The sequence below is a fragment of the Lineus longissimus genome, chromosome 15, assembly GCF_910592395.1.
Source record: "Lineus longissimus chromosome 15, tnLinLong1.2, whole genome shotgun sequence".
Lineage (NCBI taxonomy): Eukaryota > Metazoa > Nemertea > Pilidiophora > Heteronemertea > Lineidae > Lineus > Lineus longissimus.
The window spans coordinates 9,812,755-9,830,037 of NC_088322.1; the positions used below are offsets into that span (position 1 = coordinate 9,812,755).

The following is a 17,283-nucleotide window of genomic DNA, read 5'->3' on the forward strand; positions in this document are numbered from 1 at the left end:
TCAGGTTAAGAAAACAACACAAACCTCTGCTCAATGGACAGCGCCGTCGAAAGGGAAGTATTTCATCACAGTGGTGGCTTTCAACGCTGCGTTGGACCATTCAGAACCAGTTTGTTCTAATGGCGTCATGGTGGACGAAACCGGTCCAGTCATGGGGGGATCTACAATTGAAAACACTGTTACAAAACCAGGTCTACTCAAGCAGGGTGGGAAGGTGTACTATATCAGGAAGGACAGAAGAAGAGTAAGGATTGAAAAGCCATCTTCCTCTTGCCTGTAAGTTGTCAATTTAATTGCAAAAACAGAAAGTTAAAAAACACACGACTATTGCTCTTGTTTTGAGTTACCTGGACCATGTTGTTGGAAAAAGCTTATTTTCCTCGGTTTAAAAGATGTCATCGTGTTAGTTGCTTGACTGTTGGTGGTTTTTCGACAGTTTTTCTTTTGCACGATGTGTTGGTTGGTCATGTATGCGCCATGGCCAAGATATGGGCTGCAAGTTCACCCGGAATCGATTGACCTTTGTGGAAGTTTAAGCTTGATGTTGATATGCAAATGAAGGAAGACGAGAATGGAGGTCATTGTGACCAGCATGAAAATGAGTCCAGAGTAAACATCTCAAATCCTTCTCATAATCATGTTCCTCTACTCTTGCCCAACTGTGAACACATTGCCATTTCACTTCCAGTGCCAAGGCAACTGAGACAACGGACATCACTATATACTCTGATGCAGTATTCCCAAATGGAACACTGGTGACAGAATCGACTAAGTTCTGTCAGAGTCAGCGTCCACTGTCACTCACTGCAGTCACACCACTCACGAAAGATTCCTATGTAAGTGTTCTTATAATTTAGACGTCCTTCATCATTGTAAAACAGTTTTTGTTATATATGCAGTCAAACCGGTTACAGATTCAGCTTTTAACGTAAGATATCGCGAAGATCCGACTCTGATAATTTCTAATATTGCTTTTAATAATGAAACGCGGATATATAACGAACGAAATTTCGCTTCGTGAAAATGCGTTATAACTTAGTTTGACTCCTTTGTGAATCGCTGATGACGGTCTTGTTTTATCATTCACACATCTGCATGGCAATCGCAGTTTTCGTGATTAACCAGTTTCGTTTTCCAGATTTCCGCCAACTGGACAGCCCACGATAACGAGAGTGGTATACAGAGTTATCAGTTTGGTTTGATGAGTAACAAGGGGGCAAGTGCAGCCCCGGATATTCTACCCTACACTCCAACCGTTTTTGGCAGCCGTGGACATTTCAAACTGCGTCACCCCGACCTCACGGCTGGGAAAGTGTTTTATGTTGGAATTATAGCAAAGAATAAGGCTTCACTGACAACTGAAAAGGTTTGTAATGCATCCACATGGCGTAAAATTAATCTTGTTGGCAGTTTCAAAGCTGAGTGAAAAAAATTTCTTCTTCAAAAATGATTTTTGAAATGAAATTTGGAAGCTAGGATTTGCCAAAAGTCCTGCTTTACACGATTGGTTTATACCAAGACAACGACTGTTGAAAATAGTAGACTTTCATGGCAGTCAAATAACTCCATCGACGCTCAGATAATTTAATCAAAGCAAAGTTTATTGTGAGATAGAATCTGAAAACTTACTGGACGTGTCGTCTGTCTCACTGACAGACATCGTTAACAGTGACTGCGGTGATGCGTGGTGTTTCTCGCGACACTAGCTACAAACGAGACAGGTCTTGGTGGCCCGGCCTTCCTAGGAAGAAATCGCATGTATATGACAGTCTTTAGGAGCCCTCGTCTCTTTCCATGGTGACCCCGTATATTTGGATGGATCAACGTGTTTGGTCGAGTTGGAATCCTTCCCGCTCCAGGATTTTGACATTTTTCCAGTCAGGCGACGTGGTTGAGATCTACCAAATGGTCGGTTATGGCCGACTTATGTAAGTCACCTGCTGTGGAGCAACAAAAATGTATTTTGACATACCGGTACATGATACACGTAACTGATACCTACTAAATCAACATTATTTTGTGATTCGACAGGTTTTCGGTCCGTTTGTTGTGGAGGTGACACATCCAATCTTCACTGGTAAGATCGAGACCCATGCCAAAAATGGTGAACTTGTGGCCACTTGGCCCGCAAATGGTTTTGTTGATGGGGAATCTGCAGACCCGTTCACTTATGAATACGCCGTAGGTGAGTACTGTCTTGAAGTGATGATGTGTCTACGGTAGTTTCAAATGAAAATTGATTGCGCTCGATGTTGGCCGTGCATTGGAGAGGAAGCAGTTTGGCAGTTTGAATACTTTGTTTCGTATACTTTGACCGAGTGCCAAGGAATTTATTCAAATAGAATGGGTTAGAAAATACTTTTTATGACTCACCTAGTTACTGTACATCACACATGACTTTAAAACTTTAAATGGAATTGCCGCCTGGCACATCACTAGATGAAATGTATGATATTGAGATAAATCTGAGGTGACACTCATCTACTTATGCCAGTAGTATATACTGGTACAATGAAAACTGAATCACATTAAAATTTCACTCGCGTAATGAAATTGTCTTCCAGGTACATCACCGAGTGGAATAGAGGTCGTATCATGGTCACCTCTCGTCGTCGGCGCAGACTGCAAACTAGCGCTGCCACCTACCCCAAGCTGCACCCACATTCCCATGAAGTCCAGGCGGCTCCACGCCGGCGATACGTACTACGTCTCAATCAAGGCTACGAACTTTGTCGGCCAATCTGCAGTGGTGACCGTCCAAGTGAAACATTACGCTGACCCTCCTGCCAAGGGAATGGTGCGGGACGTTGCCCCGGCAAGTGAGCAGCCCATTGTGTCCCTTGGTGTAAGTAGCCTACCGGCATCTCTCATTCACTATCAATAGACTTGTTTATAGCTACAGATTGATTAAGTTGTACCACTTTCATGATAGTGAGCCCCTTTAAACATTTCATTTATGCACATATCTTAATATCCTTTTATAAAATATCGCATTGTATTTTTTTAGCAACACGATGACATAGATTTCCAAAAAAGTAAAAAGTCCCTCGCGGTTGCCTGGACAAACTTGGGTAGACCTTATCATACTACCCAATATCGTGTAGCTGTGGGGACGACATCTGGTGGAGTGGATGTGGTGGCCCCAAAGACGGTGACCGGCTCGAGCTATAGATTTGACGGTCTCAACCTAGTGGCATTTATGGTAAAATTATTAATTTCCCAAACCCTTCTTGTGAGCATTGTGAGCATGGGACTGTCCTTCAAGTATATCAGTAAAATATCGAACACTATCTGTCTCTTGTTAATTTTGTTCTCAACTGTTGGAGCCCAAAGGCAACACGTTTTTGGCGTCTGTTGCTGACAATTCAATCCCGGTATCATCGTTGTTCTCTTTCATATCAATCAATGAAAATCAATGATGATTCTCCACCCCACTCACCTGCTGCCATTAGCGTACCAAACGTTGCGAAGTCTTGTTCATATCGACAGCGATTCAGTTGCATAATAACTTTATTTGCTATTCTCATTCAGACCTACTACACGACGGTTTGGGCCAAGAATGTGAACGGCGAGGTGAAGATCACCACTGATGGTGTAAAGGTCATTGACCAAGGGGCTACGGTCAATGCAAAAGTGTTCGATGGTCCGAGGCCTTGCCCCACTGTACGTATTCATCAGAAATGTATACTCTCACGAACTTTTCTACTAAAACGAGTGCAGAAATGCTTAATCAGCAACCAAATGTCAAGACTTCTCTGAGTCCTCCAAGTCGACATAGATGTAACACAAATGAATTACAATGTGATTGTAAAGGGAATGTTACTACTCCTACCTGAAAGTTTAACATGCCAGAAATGTCAGTTAACCTTTAACTTTGTATATCATCATCGCATCATAGTGCCATAGGTTTCTGCCTGTAATCGTCCAAGAGCATGACTGTTTAGAACCATGGGCCCTGAAGTAATTTTATTTTCTGAATCAACAAGGCTGGTCTAGTTTGCCTCAATACACGTCACTCTTTATTTGCAGTTGGTCTGTACAGCAGACATCGACTACCAGGCTTCTACATCCTCCCTTTCTGCCCATTGGTCCATTCCTAGCAACATGGTCGACTACGTCAGTCACGTGTACTGGAAGATAGAACAACAGGATGATGTCATGGACTGTATGTTGCTATTGATTGCTTGTTTATTTTTTCATGTACTACTAAATGTTAGATTTGTTTGGGTAATACTGCAACCATTCCCTGTTGTCATCCAAACACACCCTGCTGTTTAGTTTTGCAAATACCGTATTTACGACATGTATATGCGGACAACAAACTTTATTGCGTTCATAAGACCTTTTGACACTATCTTAATATGATTTTCAATGCAGATATCAACCTTTCATTCAGCATTACAGTCTTAGGTCATGTCAGGACAACAGCATTTCAAGATTGGAAGCCAGTTTGCTATCAGTATGCAAGCTGCCCCTGGTCCAAATTTTTCTGTGTCGTATCCGAAATATTCTTAGTTTTTCCCTTTCGATTGAAACAAAATAGTCAGTATCATCAGATGTGACATGCGATGTCGTCACTAACAATATCAACATCAGCATTCTTCCCTTTCAGCCACTTCATGGAAAACGTTTGAACCGTTTGCACTTGTCCAAATGTCAGGCAATGTTACACGATCAAACCTGGGCTTGGTGTCTGGTAAACGCTACCGGTCAGTGCTGAGGCCCTGCCATGGAACGGTCTGTTTCAGTGATGTTTACAGTGATGGTGTGCTCATCCTTGCTAAGCTTCCCGCGGGTGGTTTAATCTCTGAGGTGCTATACAAGGACAAAACAGTAAGATTCTCTAGTTTTATCGTACTATCGTTTAATATTTTAGAAAAACAGGAGTTATTATACCAATGGTTGTTCGATGCCATTGAAAAAATTAAATGTGGGTAGATAATGGGTTGACGGTACAAAGCTGTCCGATGGTGGCGTCATGCTCTGCCTTGGTTTCGGTGTCGAATTTGTTTTACTTTATGAATCAGTCTGAGATGGATGAGACTAGAATACTAAATGTTCATCCAAGGGGAAAATTCTATATTCATCATGACCGTGGCAATCATGGCCATCAATGCGAAAAGAGGACAGATTTGGAATACTTATTTCCTTGATGACTACATGATCATCACTTAAACCATTCGGCGGAACTGTCTATCTCGTGAAGCGTTTGATGTCATGAAAGAGTTCTTATTGTCAGAGACTGAAATTGAGCTGTTTACATTATCAGTTACACGAAGCAAAACGCCCAGCAGGTCTTTATCATATCCTATCCAAACCTCTATAATAGAACGCTTTTTGCACATTGTATGCATTTTTATTCTTGTTTCCCCTCTTATGTAGATAAAAGTGGCGTTAAACAGATTTGTCGACGTGGACATCCCTGAGCTGTACAGTGACTTCCGTCGCTCAGTGATTGATGTTTATCATTGGACAGTTACAACCAACAATCAACCTGGCCAAAACATCGAAGATTGGAGGAAGGCTGATGTTAACATATTGGCCGATAAGACAAAGGTAGGATATAACGCGCTGTGAACACTCGGAGGGATTAGATTTACGTTACAGAACTTACTTAATACTTAACTGCAGCATGATGGTTCAAGCCATCATAAGTGAGAGGAACTGTTCTGGTTCTCGTTTCTGTAACTTTGTATTTGGACAGAATGAGTTGTTGGCTCATAGGCTGTGTAGGCGCCCGGTGGATTAGGATCGTAGGGGCTGCCTCATTGAGGTGTCCGATTATCATCACCGCTTGGATTCGACTTTGGTCTTGATCCTTGGCAAATATGTGTCGGATATTGTTGGACCTTCAACAAGCCGGGGCTCCTGCGAGTGTAGGGACACACAGTCAGGTGCTCATCACTCAGCTGCATCTGGTATGCACCCTCTTTGCTGTGGTGTATGTAGTGACACACTTATTGGGGGAAAAGATAGTTTTATCTTTTCATTCATTTCACCGTAACAGTTATCCTAATTTAATGAAATGTGTTACACCAGTGCATGTTTATTTGATGTGAAATTTACCCTTCCAGGGTGAATTCACTGCGGTTTTCGACCACCCGTTGGCATTCAAAGATTGTTACCGACTTGCTTTACGCGGCACCTCAAAGTCCGGGCTGAGCACTACACTATTCAAGGAGGTCAAAGCCTGTGACACTATTAAACCATTCGAACCAACTGTCATAGACGCTGTTGGACTGCCAGTGATAGACCAAGGTAGAAAATACTTTTTATAAATTTGAATTTTTACTTGTAGCTGTCTCTTTGATGTACATTATAAAGCGCTATAAGACTTTGCATTTCTCTAAATTGTTTGATGTTATTGCATCTGCTGCATAGATCTTCGAATAGGTATTCAGTAGCAGTTCCAAAGGGGTTAATATATTTTTCATTATATCAGCAACGAAGACAATTATTCCAAATACTGGCCAGCCCATAACGAAGAAGTTAAACGATGCTTGGCGCGTACCTGATCAAGACTACACATCCTACAAGAACATCCTGTCAGCCACCTGGCCCAGTCTTCGCCACAGAAAGTACAAATATGCAGTCATAGTGGACAGCATGCTTAAGCCATTCGGGCACAAGGACAGACCTGATCAGATGATCTACAAAGATCCATGTTCCCTGCCTACAGCAATCAAATGTGGAGAGACGGGTAGGTGAATTCTGTAAACTGCTAAAATGTGCGCGCCTCTTCATTTTTGCCGTTCCGGAAAATTTCTTCAACAGAGAACATTTTGGTGGACTGCGAAATTTCCGCAAATCGTCATATCGTAGTTAAAGGCGTTAACAAACGAGCATATTGCAATAACCAGCAATTGATTTGCTGACCACTTTATGTGCAAGTCCATATTCTTCCAGAGCATGAATTTGCCAATGTAGAGTTGACGCTCACCCATGGCAGGCGGTACTACATCTGTGTCCACGCTGATGCTATGACAAAGAAGCATGAGAAATGGACTGAGCCATTGGCAGAGGTGAACAGTTGCAGTGATGGTATCACAGTCGACCTCACAGCTCCTAAACCTGGCAAGGTGTGGGTGGGAGCCGAAAAGGGAGAAACATTTTTGGTAAGAAACTTTTTTTAAGCGCTGTAGGTTTTTTTGCTTAAATTCTGTATTGCTCTTCTTTATCACACTGGATATATCTACGTGGATCCTCATTTCAGGTTTTACCGCTGATCCTTAACTTATCATCAATGACCACTGAGGATTCGACTATGCATGGAAATAATTTGCAGAGAGAAGCTGACAAGGCTGATATCAGTCATTTCTTTTTCCAGCGATCTCATACAGAGATGTCTGTCAACTGGTCAGGGTTTGAAGATGTGGAAGAGCATGGCCAATCACCCGACCTTTCAGGGATAAAGTATTATGAATATGGAGTTGGTAAGCTATTGATTAAACAGGGGCTTAGTCAGCTTTCTTGTCCTGGAGAAGGGGGCAAATGTACTTTTTGAATTATTTCGGCCAAAATCATGGTCAAAACTTGTTGTTTTTTCTGGGGAAGGCATTCGTCGCACCCCCCCCCCCCCCCCCCCCCAACACACACACGCACACTCCTAGCTATACCCATGTTTAGAGTTTTGAAGATACAGATGTTCTTTTTTGGGTACCCTATATAACAGTTTTTCTGAATGATTCTTGCTAAACAAGGATGTAGGTCAGAAGGAATTACTTTCGTCGTTCTGTGAAAGGCCTGGCTACAATTGTTAATACATCTCACATCTCTCACACCTTCATGTCACATTTGTAGGTTCACTCCCTGGTGTTGATGATATCGCTGAATTCAAGAACGTCGGGTTTACGACGCATCACCTTATACATGGACTCAATCTCCAATCTGGTAGCACGTATTACGTTACTGTTAGAGGTAAGTTCAAGGCTGTCCTGACCTAAGTAAATTTTGGCATGTTCTGGTAAAGATTCAAGTCATTTAGCTTAATACGTTGTAGTTAACTGTTTTTCGGGTATTCAGATAGATTCTTTCTGTCTTACGAACGAGATGTTCAATGTTTATATGAATCGACTGCCCGAACTCTCCTATGTATTTTCATTCTTTTTGCTCCTCTGAAGCACACCGCACTACGTCTTTTTCCATACACGTTCCCTTTCCCTTTCTAAAGCACAGGTTGCCTTGATCGCTGTTTAAGAAAATGATAAAAGAACCGAGAATTACTCAATATACATCTTTATTTCAGCAACCGATTATGTAAATCTGACAGCAAATGCCACGAGCAAAGGGGCCACGGTGGATACAACGCCCCCTGTAAAAAATAATGTCACCATGAAGAGCCACCACACAACTAGCGCTGTCGTGTTTGCAAGGTAATAATAGGTGTAATAGGAATAAGTGACCCCCTGAAAAAGTGTTCTCACTCCCTTAGGGTTGCGTGATGTAAAACATGCATCACCATAATTCCATTGTAGGTCAATAACCTACGAGTTATTGAATCCTACAATATGACTTTATGTAATCACGACACATCGTACACTCTTAAAAATGAGGGGTTTTGAGCTTTTGAAAAACGTATTGGTTTTTTTATCCTACAATAATTTGCACCCGTAGAGGTTTGTCAAGAAAATGCAAAACCCCTTGAGCTTTTAACAAGCTCAAACCTTAACGGTTTTTCATTTCTACGAAAAACCTCTAGATGTGCATGTTTGTGTTGGCTGAAAAACCTTAACAGGTTCCGTTTCATCTAGAAAGTCATGTGTAATTTCATCCTTTCAGTTGGGAAGGAGTGTTTCTTGACAGTGAGTCTGGAATCTCCCATTATGAGTGGGCAGTTGGGTCCCAGCCAGGTTACGCCGACATCATGCCTAACACAGTAACAGCACAGACCTACGCCACTTCTACTAGCAGCCTGGACATGCAGGAAGGCTATGTGTACTATGTGTCAGTTAAGGTGAGGAGTTTGAACTTACTTACTTTCGTGCAACATAATGGCTTAGGTCATCAAAAATGCAAGAGTTGGAACACCAGGGCACTGTGATTTACTGGAAGTGAAGTATCTTGCAAAAGCTACCTAAGTCAGAACGACATTGATATTCTATTACTTATGAGGATGACTTAGTTTCACGTGAAGTACATAAGTCTGTCCGTGACCTGTTGTCTGGTGTCAATAAGGGAACATATTGAGACTTTGCTGAGTATAGTCACCAGCATGGACGTCCCCGTTCGGCTCAGATATTCGAGAGTATTTTATTAGTGAAGCAGTAAATCAGGAAATTAGTGCGTGCGTTTAATTTAAAACTACGCCAAATATGCAATTTGACAAAAACGTTGACTATATAATAGCCGCGAATCTTTCCCGGTTAACAGTATAAGATGGTGACTATGATTGCCCTTTTCTCCTTAGGCATTCAACAAAGCAGGCCTTTCAAGTCTTGCCACCGACTGGCCATTGTTATTTGACCCCTCACCGCCTGTCCTGGGATACGTCTTCGATGGAAGTCGGGACCAGGCCACAGCTGGCCGCAAGGACCAGAACTTCCAGAGAGATGATGACCATATCTGGGCTTACTGGGACTTCAGTGACCCACATTCTGGCGTCGTCTCCTACAGCTGGTCAGTCGGGACTTGTGTTGGCTGTGGTGACATTCTCAAGGACCATCCAGTAGGGGCTAACACAGGTAAACGATCGTTTGCAGTACCTATAGGAACATCGTGTACATTTGAGAGTCCATGGGCTCAGCACGAAGTAGCTATTTCATCTCATAGACAGGATTATGTAAGGGCTGAGCAAACTAATTTCACTTAAACATGCATGGATAGTTATTACATTGTTGGTGATCCCAAAACTGAAATATTCATTGAGACGATATGCCGAAGCCCATGCGGATTAATGCTGTTGCGACAATATGATGCAAAAATTTGTCCTCTTAAAGACTCAGCAAAATTCTTTTTTCAGATGCTGTTGCCACTAATCTAGAGGTAACCCTATGTCAAGGTAAGACATATTATGCCACTGTCACAGCATGTAATGGAGTAGGCCTGTGTTCCACTGCCTCGTCAGATGGAGTGCTCATAGACAGCACACCACCTATCAAGGGATTGGTGCAAGATGGTGTTGGACTCCAGGATATTGATTACCAAAACCACAGGTAACTATTTTTTTCATGAGTGTGTGTGTCCAGATTCTCAAAATTCGGTCAGTATTTTACAAATCCAACAAAATGTAAACCGCTAATAAATCGCGCCTATTTATGCCTGGGGTTTGCGAAAAATTATCTTAACGAATTAACAGTTTCTGCCATTTTAATTTGGCGGATTGAAAACTTTCTTCAGGTTTGTCCTGCAAGAATTTCTCTGAAAATACAATTTATTTACATTACAGGAAATATGTTGGAGCGAAATGGTGGGGCTTCCTTGATGCACAGAGTGGCATATCGTATTACTCCTGGTGGATAGGCACGACCCTTGGTGGCAATGAGTTGATGAAGGAAGAGCGCCTCCACCACTCTGAGATGGCCTACCGGCTGGAATTACCCGGTGGCATTCAGCTGCCAGTAGATATCCCCATCTATATCACAGTGAAGGCCACCAACCATGTGGGTGAGTTGGACCTCTCTTGAACGCATAACAAAGTTCCCTTATTCATACATTTAGAGATAGAGTGGCAAGGTCCAGGCACCAACAGTAAAAAGAATAGGTGATTGAAGCAGAACTGCTCAAATTATATAAGTCTGAAAGCTCAGACCTACTCTAGGCTTTTTGTAAAATGAAATCCTTCGTGTTTGTCGTAGCTAATGGTGTATTGTGTTCTTCTTTTTATATTGCCAGATAGGGGCTTTTTGTGTAATTTTATGAGTATTTTTTGTTTAAATGATGGATGCACATAATGTATGATGACCAAGCACATGTGCACTGCAGCAAAGAGGTCATCTGATTTTTGTCCTGGTTTTATATCTTTGCAGGTTTGTCAACCACTGCCACTTCAAATGGCTTCAAAGTGATCACAGCACCTCCATCAATAGGAAAAGCCGCCACACACATTGAATCTAAAGGCTCCGTCTACAAGAACACACAAGTCTTCGGTAGTGCGATTGGTGTCTCTTGGGAGTTTGATAGCTCTAAATGTCCAATACGGTCTCAGCATATTCGGCTGCATGCGGATCGATTCCACAGAAGAGATATGCCTACTGTTCCAGTAAGCTGACTTGTGACTTTCGCTGCTGGTTGGGTTTGATACAGTGACAATGATTCCATGCTTACGCCAATGATAATTAGCTGATCAAAATCTTGAATCAGATCTAGATCACACAGCATTTTGCACAACTACTGTCATTGTCAAAGCCGTATATTTTTCTTTTAAAGGTCCTTTGAAATAAGCCACGATTTCGGAAACCATTCGGTGGTTTCCAAACTCACTGGTAACGGTTACTAGTTCAGTCACAGGCAGGGCGGGCTAATTGTATTGCGGAGAGTTATATCTCACTGTAAAACAAATATGCAAACTTGAACAATCATCTAACCATCCATCGTTCGTATTTTCTAACAGAAGTGTATTTACCATGTGCCCGACATGTTCATGTCTTGCAGATAGGAAGCACCTTCAAATCCTACTTCTTAACAAATGTAAGCCTTATTGATGGAACGTCATATTTCGTGTCTGTCATTGCTTGTAATCTGGCAATGTTGTGCACAACAAGTACAACCCCGAAGATACTTGCGGATAACTCTCCGCCATTAACAGGTGAGCATGTTATTTCAAATCCAACATAGATGGGTTGATTTACATAATTTGTTTGGAAAATGTCCAAATAGTTTGCGGATTACAGAACCTACGCATTTTACAATCTCACGACTCAACTGGTTGTTGCAACAACAACTATTATGCATCAGGTGGTGGGTCACTTTAAGGGTTGACCATATAGGCACCGTCTTTTTGGCTAGAACTTGAAATCCGAAAGCCATTAGATCACTTTCAAAACAACGTGAATGCCAATTTAAAGGGTGGGAGGCTGTAATTTGTTTTCCAGAGAACTGCCTCCCAGGTTTCAAATCGGTATTCACTTCATTTGGAACGAATTCTAATTACCGACTTTAGGGTTTGAAGTTCTAGCCAAAATAGCGGTACCTGTGGTCAACCCACCAATTGGGTTGGGTATGTTGATAACATACATCGTTACGTTTGATTCTTTGCAGGGATGGTTGCAATAGACACAGAACATGCAGCAGAACTGAGCCGTGAAGAGGCAGGCCATTGGACGTACACTGCGGATTCTTTATCGTTCGCTGTACTTGGTTTCAGTGATGCCCATTCTGGCATCAAATATTATGACGTCAGTGTGGGGACGATGTACGGAGGAAACGATATCACGGTAAGTGAACGAATGTCCCGATTGTACATGTATTTCCCCTGTTGTTCTTTGAATGAATGTATGTGAATTTCATTGTAAAATTTATATTATAGTCGCACGGGATACTTGTACTGAGTTACAGTCGGCATGCATACGAGACTGTTCTGTGTTCCTATTTGGCAGTGTAGAGCATTACATCATTTATGGCCACCCATGTCTGAATAATCCTCATTGGTCCGATCTTTTTTTACAGAATGGCAAAGTTATTCGCTTCAGCCACGGTCCATCTCCCTGGTCTAGGCGGAATGAAGGAACCATTCAAAAGTTGGTCCTGAACGGTGAAAATATCACCAGCGGTAAATTTAAGGCAGTAACGGAATTCTATGTTTCTGTCGTGGGCATCAATGGGGTAAGCTTTTTCGAGCTAGAACTCGGTTGAATAAATTCATAGGTTTGGGAGGGAGGAAGCGAGGAAGACCGCGAACAGCATGGATGGACAACATCAAAGAATAGATCGGCCTCACTTCACTTCAACTTATCCAGAAGGCTGAAAACTAAACTAATCTTCTGGACAGGCATCTTTGCTCGCCAGCTGCAATGATAGACGAGTGACCTCAGGTCATGTGTCTTTAATAGTAGTAGCAGTAGTAGCAAGTATGCATCTCTTTTCTTGGTATTAGAAGAAGAAGTAGAGGTAACTGGTATAAACGGATTTTTCGTTGTCAGGTTGGCTTGGAGAGTGCTGTCTTGATCAAGAAGTTCAGGAAGCTGATCGGTGGGGGTCTTGCATTGATACGACGTTGTCAGTATGAGCTATGCAAGGGTCATTGTGTATGTTCTCCACAGAATGCTAAGTGTGATGGTCCAACTCAACTATGCACAACAAAATCATCAGGTAAGTTATTCCTCTAGTTTGGAATAGAAATTACGAGCTGTTTTCACTTTATAATCCCAAGCACAAGTGTAGGATGGAAAGCCCTCAAAAGAAATTTCAACTACCGATATTATTTTCGTTGCACTAAAAAAAGGCCAACTGCGAATGTAACAGGAACTGATAGTCTATAAGTTCACCGCTAATGAATTCATAGCAAGCACAGCGCATTTTTCAGTTACATTAATTAAGAAGGACTTCTTCATTCGTCTGCTTTCAATGTAGGTCACAATATCTGTCATGCTGAAAATCCTTTTCTCTTGTTTACGTCTTTCCAACAGGACTCAAGCTAAGTGTGTATGATGTTGTTGATATACACCCAAACACTTCTCCCGTCGACATCAGCCACAGCCCTTCAACGTCTGTATTGGCGGCGTGGTGGAAAGTAGATCCTACATCCACTGTTCAACCAATCGGGTAAGGTTATTAGTTGCAGTGGATCAATTTGAAATATTCCTAATGCAAGATTTCGAAACCAAATTAATTGCAACTTAAAACTACATGTTGTTAATTTACATTGAACAATTGGTCTATGTGTTTAAGCTTATACCATAACCAAGTAAGGTTTTGCTCAAAGGCTTGGATTTGGTGCGGCTCATGCAGTAGTAGTTATCATTTTAATTATCAAAGTACTAAAAGTAACCTTTCCAATTCCAGCTATGATTATGCTGTTGGTTTGACAGCGAGAAAGGAGCCGACGGGTCTGAGTTCAAGGGATAACATCATCTGGCGCTATGTCGGTCGCAGTCAGAGTGCTATACACACTCTAGGACCGCATGGTAGGTAACGTATGTCCCACAAGTATATGACTAAAAGTATAGAGCTGCAACAAATGCTCCATTGACCTGCTCCTCCGTCTTTTAACACACCAGTTATGACATTTTGGCAACCTTAAAGCTCATTACTGGTGTACTCATCTCTAAATCAATGCTTTTGCATTTTTAGATGAATCTCTCCTTGAAGGCGCCAAGTACAGTGTCTTTGTCAGAGCCTGGACCAGCAGAACCGAGTATGGGATTTTCAAGTCTAATGGTGTAGAGCCAGCAGTAAAGTCACCCTCACTCTCAAAAAAGCAAGCTGCGACCGTAAGTTCTTCTTAAGGTGAAACTGTAGTGACTCCGTTTTGCCAGTCTAAGGAACACCAGAACAAATCAAACCCACAAAAATTACTGGGAGGACATCGTCACCTTTCGTCTGCATGGCCTCCGACCTAATATTACCTGATTTTCGGTGTCTGATAGAGCTCTGGCGTGCCTCAGATTGGCACTGTGGAAACTGAGTTGGTTCATCTTGCAATGATAACCCTGTGCGTTACCCATTTACCTCGTTCGTAGTTTACTGGTCTGTATTCTTATAAGCGTGTGATGACTCTGTAAACACACTTAGTACAGCAAAATGCACAGAAACAATATGAGACTTTATTTCTATGATTTTTTCCATTAGGGTTTCTTAAGTTTTCTACCTTTAATGTTGGATGAATTCCATACCAGGGTTTCTTGAGTCTTAAAGTTGCTATATTTGTTACGCATTTAATGTTGTAATAAATTATCAAATATATGTGCATGATCTAAGGGCTGTCTAGGCTTAATATTTAATTTGTACTTTGAATTTTAATTCAGGTAAAAGACTGTCGTTATGGCGACCCCAAAAAAGGCACCTCGGCGGTAAAGGATGTGGATGTCTATAACAGGACGGACATGTTCTGTGTCTCGTGGAAGAATGCCTTTCAAGGGAGAAGCTGGGACAAGTATTATGTATCTCTGGGTACCTACCCTGGCGGTGAGTAAATAATGTGAAGAATAAAATGTCCAACCTATTCATCTATTGCGATTCGTGAACATTTTCCAAAAAATTCAAATAACATTTTCACAATTTATTAAGCGTATTGCGAAAAATCCAGCTGGTCAAAATAATTTTTGGCAATATCTGTTTTCGCCAATTGATATTATTTACAAAATCCTAAAAATAAACACCCAAGAAAATTTTACAGTACAGTACGTAACCCAGAGTTGAGTAAATAGTCATCAGCTTTAAGAGATTGGTTTAAATCTTACAAGTGTATTCATGTCTTACAATAGTCAGAGTCTTTCGATAAATTTATGGAAAGATTCTGCTGCAGTCAAGCACATTTGGTAACAATTATTGGGTTCACTGCTACAATTCGCGGTGTGAATCCCTATCATTTTTGACGGGGTGAAAATGCCCAATTACTTTCTCTTCAAAGGCCAAGACACACTGAAGTTCCAGACTCAATCCTCTACTACGTTTTCGGTTGAATTGTCCAACTTGAAGTCGGTCCCGGGGAGGAGGTATTACAGCAATGTGAGGGCTTGCAACAAGGCTGGTCTCTGCAATGAGAGGTATTCTGATGGAGTTCTCATTGATACCTTTCCACCTCTTACTGGCGTTGTCAATGACGGAACGGGTAAGTATCAGGGAGTACACTCTTTGAAAAAACTTAAATGGTTTATGTACCGTACATACTTACATGTAAATGTTGTGCATTTGCAAAGTGAAGTAATCAAACAACACGCATGATGCAAATTACACCATTAAGACAGTCTGGGAAATTTTCTATTTACAGGTTTGCATGATGAGGACTACCAGAATCGAACCAATCTGGTGGCCGCTCACTGGCAAGGTTGGGCTGACCTTGGTTCCGGTATTGATCGCTACATGTGGTGTGTGGGTAAAACACCAGCGAAGGATGAGTGTGGCGTGAAAACTTGGACTAATGTTGGACTTCAAACCAGAATTCAAAAGCTACTCAGTACACCTCTCACTGCAGGTATGGCATTCATGGTAATCAAGAATGTCCGGTAAAGGCCTGAAATGGCCAAGTATTGTACAGTACTCTGTAGCAAACGCCATAAGTGGTCAATCTGGAAGATCCAAAAATAACTATGATTGTTACTTACACTGTACTACATGTACAGTGTCAAACTGCAATGCCTTACTTTGCCTTACCATGCATGAATCAAAATTTGGGTACAATCTTTTTCTTCTTCAGTCACAAGATGGCACCCATCATTGACAGGGAATGTCTTTCAATCCCTATTTTTCGATATGCTTCCAGGTCGTAAGATCTACAACAAGGTGTATGCAGTAGACGGTGTTGGTCATCAATCAAGCGTCGTTGTTTCTGATGGCGTCATGATTGACAGATCGCCACCAGACATTCTAACCAAGCTCAAGTTTGGGGACAACGTAATAAACAATCCATCCTTCGAGGACAACCCCGGTCCCAAAATGGCGGCTGCTACATCCATCACCACTACACCGTTAAAAACGATAGAACCAACAGGATGGAAAGCCAAGGGAACAACGGTTGTTACGCCTGTAGACGAGGCTTTACTTGCCAAGCAAGGCCGGCAGTTCCTTCTTCTCTACGGTTCTCTGTTTCAAACACTGACGGGTTTGGTGATTGGGACAAAATATGTTGTGACGTTATACGCGAGTCACATCCACCCATCGCACTCGCCAGGTCCGACTCGAGGCCGAGTCCAGTTACCTGATGGGAAAGGATATGTCTTCAGCCTTCAGAACAGGACCTACCGCCATGATGTTTTTGGTAAGACATCAATAACCGCTTGGAACAAACATGTCTGCTATTTTGTCGCCACTTCAACTTCCGGTGATATCACCATATCGTCTGTTGGAGCGAGAAGTGGTATTGCTTTCGATGACGTCGTTGTGAAACAGATCCAAGATGGTGACGCCTCACCCGGGAACAGTTACATATCCTCGAGTTTCAAAACTCCGATGCATGTGTACGGTTTTTTCACAGCCCAAGGGGATACTCTTCATCTGGGCTGGGACTTTGAAGACAAGGAAAGTCCGATTGTTGAGTACAAATATGCAGTGGGTGAGTTTAGTTCATAAGATCTTTTTCTTAACCTAGTTTTTCTAGTTTGCCTTACAAAATTTGACAATTAAGGCTCTTTGGCGAACTTTATAACAGACATAAACCAGTAGACCACAATATATCCATGTACGTGTCGA

General features: G+C 42.0%; 1 protein-coding gene across 1 annotated transcript in view; it reads left to right on the top strand.

Annotated features, from left to right (window-relative positions):
* LOC135499763 (uncharacterized) overlaps positions 1–17,283 on the top strand; it is a 31,220-nt gene that overhangs the window by 10,239 nt on the left and 3,698 nt on the right. The window contains exons 17-48 of the mRNA XM_064790710.1: positions 5–276; positions 689–836; positions 1,139–1,366; positions 2,032–2,185; positions 2,565–2,845; positions 3,008–3,202; positions 3,532–3,663; positions 4,030–4,165; positions 4,613–4,833; positions 5,383–5,556; positions 6,075–6,258; positions 6,443–6,700; positions 6,907–7,115; positions 7,328–7,433; positions 7,801–7,917; positions 8,246–8,372; positions 8,779–8,953; positions 9,407–9,680; positions 9,959–10,151; positions 10,385–10,602; positions 10,965–11,197; positions 11,590–11,743; positions 12,196–12,371; positions 12,604–12,759; positions 13,077–13,245; positions 13,563–13,698; positions 13,939–14,060; positions 14,227–14,366; positions 14,901–15,060; positions 15,506–15,706; positions 15,866–16,069; positions 16,358–17,146. Coding sequence (XP_064646780.1) covers positions 5–276; positions 689–836; positions 1,139–1,366; positions 2,032–2,185; positions 2,565–2,845; positions 3,008–3,202; positions 3,532–3,663; positions 4,030–4,165; positions 4,613–4,833; positions 5,383–5,556; positions 6,075–6,258; positions 6,443–6,700; positions 6,907–7,115; positions 7,328–7,433; positions 7,801–7,917; positions 8,246–8,372; positions 8,779–8,953; positions 9,407–9,680; positions 9,959–10,151; positions 10,385–10,602; positions 10,965–11,197; positions 11,590–11,743; positions 12,196–12,371; positions 12,604–12,759; positions 13,077–13,245; positions 13,563–13,698; positions 13,939–14,060; positions 14,227–14,366; positions 14,901–15,060; positions 15,506–15,706; positions 15,866–16,069; positions 16,358–17,146 — 6,442 coding nt within the window. The remainder of the gene's footprint in view (positions 1–4; positions 277–688; positions 837–1,138; positions 1,367–2,031; positions 2,186–2,564; positions 2,846–3,007; positions 3,203–3,531; positions 3,664–4,029; positions 4,166–4,612; positions 4,834–5,382; positions 5,557–6,074; positions 6,259–6,442; positions 6,701–6,906; positions 7,116–7,327; positions 7,434–7,800; positions 7,918–8,245; positions 8,373–8,778; positions 8,954–9,406; positions 9,681–9,958; positions 10,152–10,384; positions 10,603–10,964; positions 11,198–11,589; positions 11,744–12,195; positions 12,372–12,603; positions 12,760–13,076; positions 13,246–13,562; positions 13,699–13,938; positions 14,061–14,226; positions 14,367–14,900; positions 15,061–15,505; positions 15,707–15,865; positions 16,070–16,357; positions 17,147–17,283) is intronic.